This window comes from Limulus polyphemus, unplaced genomic scaffold, assembly GCF_000517525.1.
Source record: "Limulus polyphemus unplaced genomic scaffold, Limulus_polyphemus-2.1.2 Scaffold1308, whole genome shotgun sequence".
Lineage (NCBI taxonomy): Eukaryota > Metazoa > Arthropoda > Merostomata > Xiphosura > Limulidae > Limulus > Limulus polyphemus.
The window spans coordinates 85393-94955 of NW_013666918.1; the positions used below are offsets into that span (position 1 = coordinate 85393).

The 9563-nt window shown below is 29.5% G+C and overlaps 1 protein-coding gene across 1 annotated transcript in view; it reads left to right on the forward strand.

Moving 5' to 3' along the window:
* The window catches only part of LOC106463033 (serine/threonine-protein kinase unc-51-like), a 149148-nt gene that overhangs the window by 76667 nt on the left and 62918 nt on the right, over window positions 1–9563 (forward strand). The window contains exons 11-13 of the mRNA XM_013923003.2: window positions 2695–2912; window positions 7132–7174; window positions 7329–7380. Of these exons, the coding sequence (XP_013778457.2) occupies window positions 2695–2912; window positions 7132–7174; window positions 7329–7380 (313 nt within the window). The remainder of the gene's footprint in view (window positions 1–2694; window positions 2913–7131; window positions 7175–7328; window positions 7381–9563) is intronic.

Here is a 9563-nt window from a genome sequence, read left to right on the forward strand (position 1 = left end):
ATTAGTATTAGGCCTATTACATTGTTAAACTACATTATTTATCTAGTCTTGAAGAGTGTTTGGTAAAAGTATTCCAACCACACACATATGATAATTATAATTATGATTCATTGCATATCTTTCATTATCAATAAAATGAATAAGTCTTGAAATCAAAAATTGCAAAATGGTTTAGTGGACTCTCACTAAAGACAGAGAACCTGTAAAATAAAATGAAAAATAGTGCCTTAGTTTAAACGCTACATCAAAATGTATAAATTACAAGTAAGGTCACCTAGCTATTCCACAGAGAAAAGCAGTTCAGTCAGTGAGAAAATTCTGGAATTAGATAGTTAGATTACAAATCTGTTTTTCTAGATACATAGTTGTCAACTCCTCCATCTTCTTGGAATCCCATACCTTGTGCAGAATTTATTTGAGCAAGCTGTTTTCATAAACACAGCCTGCATTTTCATTGTGTACAGCTACGTGTGTAGCTTGGGTTCAGTGTAGAGGTGCTTGAGATTCAAAACATCAATATTAACTGTATTAAAAAAAGCAATGGAAAGACCAGCTACATTTTGTAACCTCTGTGACAATGCATTAACTCGGATACTTCCACAGCTCCAGTTAATTCTGTACTTCAGTCGTAAACAATCATCCCTCTGAAACACCTTGAAGATTTGTGAAGAGGGGAAAAATAGGGTTAACCTCCCTCTTATATATTCTTCATCTTCCATTTAATAATAAACATTGATTAGAAAATCAAGAGTTAATTTTTTAAGAAGTGACTTTCACTGTGGCTAATGAGAATAATCTTCGATGCTTTCATGCTCCTTTTCTTGACATTTTGAACTTTCTTTTACTGTGTTAAATGAAAATATAACAGAATTTATTGTACCATTTTGTTTCTCCCACTTTAGACAGGTATGCTGTTAATCCAATCCAAAAAATATTTCACTTTTAAGTAAATATCACAGTTGAGATTAAGATTATACTCTGCTTAGTCATACCTTTAAAGACAGACTGTAATCACTTCTCCAGTCTTGGAAAATAACTTTTTTTTAGATATAAAAAGACCAAACATTTTGAGTCTAGTATTTGTTCTTAATATACTTTTGTAACATTAGTTGGCAAACATATATATCTACTTTATGCATCAAACAACAATTATTTAGTTCCTTTATTTGCTTACATTTAAAATAGAAGGTGAACAGATAAGTGGTCAGGCGTATGAATTTTATAACTGTTTTTTTTTTCAACATATTCCGTTTTCTTAAAAACATAATGGGGAGATTGAGCTTCATTTATATTAGACAGGTGATAAGAAAACTATCCTTTTTGGGTACTCAGAAACTCAAAACTGCAGTTAAAGAACTCCAGAGAGATCATACAAGAAAAATAGTTGTTATTAATGAAAATATTGTTAAATTCTCAAAAATTCAACATCCACATTTTATGAAGCTGTATATTTTGGAATAAAATGAGGAAAGTGTGTATGTGAATCTTTACAGTAGGAAAGTTACACACTGTTTAGTGACCAACATCACAGATTTCATGGTCTGTAGATGTTTTTGGATAAAGGAACTGTTGTATGCCTTGCATGCAATAAAGACAATTTACTACAGAAGTTGATGACTGGAAATGAATAACTAATATGCAGAAGTTTGTTATTAAAAGCATGTTACACAGTTAAATCTTTACATATATTTGGAGTAATTAGTGAGTCACTGGTTTGTGACAGTAATGAACCATTTGAATTTTAAAAATCAACTTGAATTTTGAAAAACTTTATACATTGGCAACAGAAAGCTGAGTAAAATTGAAAGGTCATGAATCTCAGTTTCAGAGGGACTGTAATTTTTGAGTATTCTGGTAAACTGTAGTACATGGGTCAGTCATGTACTACATATTTTATTTATAGAAATGTTCATTATTTACAATATATAAAATTAAAACTGTGCATGTATGACACTTTTTTATGGTGTTAATGCCTTTTACAAGCTGGGAGAGCATGATTATAACTCATTGCACTTGTCATAAGACATTAGTATTAGACCTATTATATTTTTAAACATACATTCCTTATCTATTCCCTTAATGATTTTCAAGAATTAAAAGAGTGTATAGAAATAATTTTAGCCCCACTGTGTTTGTCATATCCATAGCTTAAATAAAGTGTTCTGACTATTATTGTGTTTGTTGTGTTTCAGCTGCCCTTGTGAGCTTTGGAATTAGTGAAACACAGCGTCAGCAATGGATATGACAAATATAGTGTGATTGGAATACTATTATTATAATACGCTCTTCTAATATTTGAAAATCCCTAAGGGGCTAGATTAGAATGTATGTCTAAAGATATGATAGGTCTAATACTAATTAATATCTTAGGACAAGTATATTTTTCTGGGCACAGGGATGTTTAAGATATTGAATATATTACAAAGTAAAGCATTAACATATTTATGATAGAAATAAAAGCTTTTAAAGTTTATTAGTTGAATTTACCTATATATTTCTGAGTAATAAGTACTATCCTGTTTTATTTTTGAACATTTTGGTTAAAGCTTTAGTTTTATGAAAAGTCCACATCCCACCCCTATTACAAGCATTCAAACACTAAATATCTGTGTAGAATTTCATAGCTTTGTTATTAATTATTTCTTATATTTTCAAACTGTATCTAGTCCTTATTATCTTAATATTATCCACTAGATGTTTCAAGTTCTGGAAGAAAGAGAAGATCTATTTCACCTGATGGCTGTCAAGCAACAGACAATATCCATCCATCTTATCATGGATGGCGTGAAGAAAGGAATAGAAATGAAGCTATAAGAGAAGGCAGGACTGACAGAGTTAAATTAGCTTTTCCTAATACCAAACAGACAGCTCAAAATGTAAACAAAACATCACCTTGCTCTCCTGATGACCAGGTAACATAATACATGTACAAAGCTTTTCTTATAGAATAATTGTCATGTTTCTAGAAATTCACTTAAACACTTTCTGTAACAAAGACTATATTGTGCTACATTTCCACGAAATAAAAACAAACGAAGAGATACATGCAGAAAATGTTGAAGTTATATTGTTAATTATTTGATATTTTTGATAATTTATTTATGAAGTATATATTACATAAAATAAAAAGTTTTATCTTGTAACTGAAGTAGATAAGTGTGGTATTTGTGGGTACGTTATTGAATATTATAGAAACCAATTGCAGCTAAACATACTGCACACACCTATTAACTATCTTGCTATGGCCATCTTTTACTGCACATATCACAAGGTTTTAGTGAGTTACATTCAAAATTAGATTAAACAACTTTATTATCGTGGTATACGAATAACCTTGGCATAAAAACATAGCTAATAATAAAAATTTTAGTATTATACAAGTTTTAAGTTCTTAATTTTATAAGGCAATATTTTAAAAATATCCTGAATTTCCACTAGTATAAGAATTATGACATTTGCTCTCAAAGCATCCCCTCTTCTGTAATTTATTTACTACCCCTCTGAGAAGTACGAAATTTAATGTAAATTACTAATTATAATATTTTCATTGCTCAGACAAAGTTTAATTTTCATAGCCTTTAATCTATTTGGTAATGGAGCCATGAAATAGACAACCAAACGCCTCTTACACGCCCATTTGTCACATCCTCTCTTCCAAAATTTTCCAGTAGTTCTCTCTGATGTTAAATACTATACTATTCACAACCAATAGAAAGCCAAGATTTTCATTTATTAATTGACATAGTATATTACATTATTTGCTGTACAGAGGATTGTCAGTTTTGCTCCCATTTCTATCTATTCCCATGGGAAACGCATTGAGCTTACCTGAATTTCGAACTGCTCTTGCTGCATCGTTAGAAAGCCAGAAAAATTGTAATAGTTATGGGACATTGTCTGCTTTTTTGTCCAGTATTATTCTGTTATTTGGTGCATTACTTAATTAAATAAAAACTTATTTAGTGCAGTACTACCATTAGTGTAAAAAAGTAGGGTTAAGTTTCATCAATAGTCAACAGGGAAAAAAAAAGACGACTCAAGTTAGTGCTATATTTCTTGTTTTTCATATGTATTCTTTATTTATTATTATAAAAATGACTAAAATGTAAAAATTAGAAACTTTTTAGGTTTGATAAGTTAAAATGAATAATGATATTTTTTCACACAGTACTTCTCGAGCAACTCATGGGTAGGCTGTGCATTGTTTAATGGTGGGAATATTAGTTACACATGGTTCAAAGAGCAATAAAATTTAAATTTAAACAGATGCTTACTGTTAGGAACTTAAAGCTATTTAGGATAAACAAATGTAGTTTCATATTACAGTTTGAAGTCATTCTAGAAAGAAGAAATGGTAATTTAGATTTATGTAGATATATTTTCATAGTTACAATGTCTGTCAAATTGACCAACCTTGTATAGAGTTAGGGTAGAGAAAATAACATATAAAGTATAAAGTTTTACTGAAAAAAAAAACGTTTCAACTTTATTTAGGATGTTTGAGAGATCATGCAAATAAAACTTGAGATTTTTCAGATGAAGAAAAGCATTTTTAATATTAACGTGAATATCACTTTGTATGGGGAGTAGTCAACACTTTGACTCCATACATTCATGGAGATATTTTTAGTGAAAATACTTCATCAAAAATTCTGATTTTATTGTCTACTTAAGACTTAATGATTACTGAAAGCTGTGAAATTTTGTAAAAATGCACAAAACATATCAGAAGCTATTGTATGGAACTCTAATTTGGGGTAATTTTCTAGGTCAATCAAACAAGCTTGTAACAAGAGAGTTAATATATGTATCATTATGAAACTCTCCTGTTCATAGTAACTACAGCATACTTTCAACATTGAGCTACCAAAAATTCTGTTTTCATCACCTTACAGCATGTTTATGGAAAAACTCAATAATGATTTTCCTGTTCAAAATTGGGCCACTTCATTTACTCAAACTGCACAGTTTCCCAACACTTCTAAGTAATCAAGATGCAAGCAGCCAATTCACTATCAAAATAAAGTTGGATGTTATCGTGCATTATATCACACTTAAAAATCACATATTCACCCATTAGATATATACCAGTGATAAATACATTGACAAGGTTTCTTAGAAATAGAAACATTTTTTACACTTAAAATGTACATTGGTTCTCTGAACCATTTACTTCATTTGCACTGCTTATTATAATGAAACAACAATAAAATTCAATATTATTTTCACGTATTTGGATTTCCTACTATTTCTATAGGAATGAAACCTATTTAAACTTCAAGAGCTTGGGAAATACATGTTCGATGTTTCTTGTATCAAAATGCCTAAAAATTCTGAATTTTGTCGTGTTTCTTATTAAAATGAATTATATTATCGTAAACTAATGGGGAGAGCAGAAACGTGAATCTTTTGAAGGTAAAAGATAAATTCGGTATTCAAATACTGATAGTGTAAAGGATATAACGAGCATGAAAGCAGATAAATATATTTGTAGTTGGGGTAAGGGAAGCTAGCTTATATATGCCAAATGTCTAAATTACACATTAGACTTCCCTAATAAGATAGGATGTAATGAGTATAAAAACAGTTAAATAACTTGGTAATTGTGGTAATGAAAGCTATATAAAATGTGGTAAGCATCTAGACTATATGTAAACACCACTCTAGTAATTTAGTGGATGTAACCAGCATAAAATCAGTTAAATAACTTGGTAATTGTAGTAATGAAAGCTATATAAAATGTGGTAAGCATCTAGAGTGTATGTAAACACCACTCTAGTAATTTAGTGGATGTAACCAGCATAAAATAGTTAAATAACTTGGTAATTGTGGTAATGAAAGCTATATAAAATGTGGTAAGCATCTAGACTATATGTAAACACCTCTAGTAATTTAGTGGATGTAACCAGCATAAAATCAGATACCTTGGCACTTGGGAGATGCAGTGCAGAAAACTAGTTGTAATACGAATATACATCAGATCACTCTGATAATGTAAAGAGCTCCTTGTATCTATGATGACTAAAATATGCAACCCAACAGGAACCATAAAGAAGGAAACATTTGACATCAATAAAACATAAGAGCAATATTGAAATAAAAATAAATGGTAAAAAAACAACCTATAACCACTTAGTTACCTATATCTACATAATATTTCTTTTAGAATATGCAGAAAGCATAAGACCAATGCAGTCTCCTGAGGCTTCAAATGAGACATATGAAAACTCTATTTATCAAAATGGAAAAATGTACTGCAATCCATAGGCAGTTAAAGTGAGGATCCATTATTACTCTTATTACACAAGACTGCAACATTGACAATTCATTTATTGTAAGCATAGGAAATCGAAGGATGCAGTTTATTATCATAGTGGTAGAAGTATTGCAGTTAAACGAAAATTAAGAAATATACAAAATGTATTAAAACAAGTAAAGATGGCTCGTATGGTCAGTAAAAGGAACAGATAAAAGGTTAAAGCACAGATCAAACTTCAACAGAAAGTTTTGGTCAGGATAGAAACAAATTGCTCTCCTCGGAAGTAAAGAATCTTCTGAATGTTCTAAAACTGTTTCCTGATATACAATTATACTGTAACTGACAAGTCAGAAAAAATAACTGGAAAGCAGAAATATTTCTGCTTCATGTGACATTTGCAAGGTAGTCTTTTATACACAAGATCACACAAGACACAATATAACTATTACATGAAATAATAACTTTCTTGAATTGACAGCCTACAAAAAGTAACACGTCAGGCTTAATTTGACGCTTGATCTCAACCAGATTTAATTTCAATAATGATTTGGAAAAGCTAAAAAATTTATTCCTAAAATATATATTTTATGGGGGAGAGAGAGATGTAGTATTACCATTTTCCATCTTCAAACCATCAAATATAGTTAAGAAATGCCAATACGGTACTCCAAAAGTAACACACAGATAAAACGAGTGTCAAGACTTTGACATCCTTCTGATAAAAGAGCTCCCAATAGCTAGCACAACCTGACTATCACTACTAGAAAAATAACTACAAGTTTATATAGCATAAAAACATAATATCTTGACTATACTTTGTGTTTGAAGTTATATTCTTTGAGAACAATGACTGATTTATTTATTTTTCTCAGGAATTTTCCATGGTTCCTGGACGACTTCCTGGTGATCAGATTGGTATGTGGTTGCATTTAAAATTTAAATAAAATTATTTTGTGTTTATTTATTGTGTAAATATGTTAACCAGGATTTTTCATTATTAACTTCAAAATATATTACTTAAATATTGAGATATTAGTAAGAATATGTTTTTCATTCTTTTTATCTGCAGAAAATGGTAATTTTGGAGAACCACCTAGTAGAAGATTTAGTGGCCCTAGAAGGTATGTTGGAATGTTAAGTTACCAATATTTTTAAAAATCAAAGTCATTTGTAGTGAGAAATATTATGTAGCTCTTGTTTGTAAATACAGGTACTGTACTATGTAATTACAGTGAAACCTTTAAAACATATAAAAACCTGTTTAAATTCATATCTTTCCTTTAATTTTGCTCAAAATTGGCTAAATAAACACTTTAAAACTATATAAATGTGAAATAGACTTATATTTTCAACCAACATCATAAGAGCAAAATTTTCAATATTCTATTCATCTGTAAAAATAAAATATTTTCTAGATTCTGATGTGTAGAAAATAATTAAGACATCATTTTCAGATCTTACATGATAAAGTGTTTGTTATCACACACAAAGTACTTCATGAGTATTTTGCTAATGGGTAAAAAATTTACATTTATTATTGTTCGACTAGATATATATATATATATATATATATATATATATTACTTATATAGAACTAAATTATTTTTATTTGTAGAAAATACAATTTAGTCTATATTTTAGAAAAAGGAACCTTTAACCATATCACCCCCAGGTACCCTTTACTGTGCATGACATGAGGTTTTAGTGTCTTACATTCAAAATTTTATTAAATTAACTTATGTTATACCAATTAGAATAGCATAAAATCTTAGCTAATAATCAATATTTTAATAGTATACAAGTTTTAAATTCTTAATTCTACAAGGCAATATTTAACAAAATCCTGAATTTTCACTAGTGTGACCCACATGACACATTTTCTCTTAGCATGTCATCATCCATATTTTATTCACCTCCCCTCGAAAAAGTACAAAATTAAAAGTAATTACTCTCTATAAAATCATTATTGCTCAGACATACCATAATTTTTTAGCCTTCAAATTTGTTTGGTTACAGAGCTATCAGATACAAAATCAGACCCCTCCTACCAAACCCATTTGTCACATCCTCTTTCAGGATTTGTTAATAGCTCTCTTACATTTCATTATATATTATCTGTAACCAATAGAAAGTCAAGGTTTTCATCTATCAAATGATGTATAACATTATGTTCTGAACATTTAGATGTCAATTTCACTTAAGAGTACCAACATCTTTCCCGTGAGAAAGTTAGTGACTAACTTGGATGAATTTGTAACGGCTCTTGTTGCATAGTTAGTTGGCCAGAATATTTTTGAGAGGCAAGTGAATTTGTCTACTATTTGCATCTTATTAGTCTATGTTCTTTGGTGCATTATTTAATTAAGTAAAAATTATTTAGTACATTACTACCCTTAGTATAAAAAGTAGGGTTAACTTCCATTGACAATCAACAGCAAGAGACGAGAAGATTGGTTAAGTACTTTATTTCTTGTTTTTCCTGTTTATATTTATAAAATAATAAGTAATAAAATGCCAAAATAGGGATCTCTTTAGGTTAGATTAGGTAAAATACACAATAATAATAATAATATAGTAAAAATATTTCATGAGGCACACACACACACACACACACACAAGCAGCTCAGTGTAGCTCGTGAGTAATGTAATTTAATAGTGTAATGTGAACTGCACGTTTCCCAAGTGATTTCCAATTTATAATGGTGTAAACAGTAGTTGAGCATGGTTCAAGGGGCACTAAAACAATAAAATTAAATTATAAATAGTAGTATAATGTTACATGTTTTAAGCTACTTAGGATAAATGAATGTAGTTTCATGTTACAATTTGAAGTCATTCTAGAAAGAAACAAAGGGTGATTTAGATTTTGTCTTTTTGGTGGTTATGAGATTGGTCAAATTGACAAACCTTGTATAGAGTTAGGGTAGAGATAACATCAAAAAATATAAAGTTTTAGTGAAAATAAACATTTGAAATGTATGTAGAAGGTTTTAGAGGTTACACAAATAAAATCTGAGATTTTTGAGATGAAGAAAAGTATTTTTAATCTTAACATGAAAATCACTTGGAACACGGACTATTCAAAACAAATACTTGATATATTCATGGAAAAATGGTTTTTTAGTTTATTTAAAATACTTCACAAAAAATATTTTTTATATGTAGATGATTTTTGTATGTGAAAGACTTATAATATTAACTGAAAGACTGCCAAATCTTGTGAAGATATACACACTATATTAAAAGTTAGTAGTGACAAATCTATAAAGACTTTATACGAGTACAGAGAGGTCATGTAGTCAGT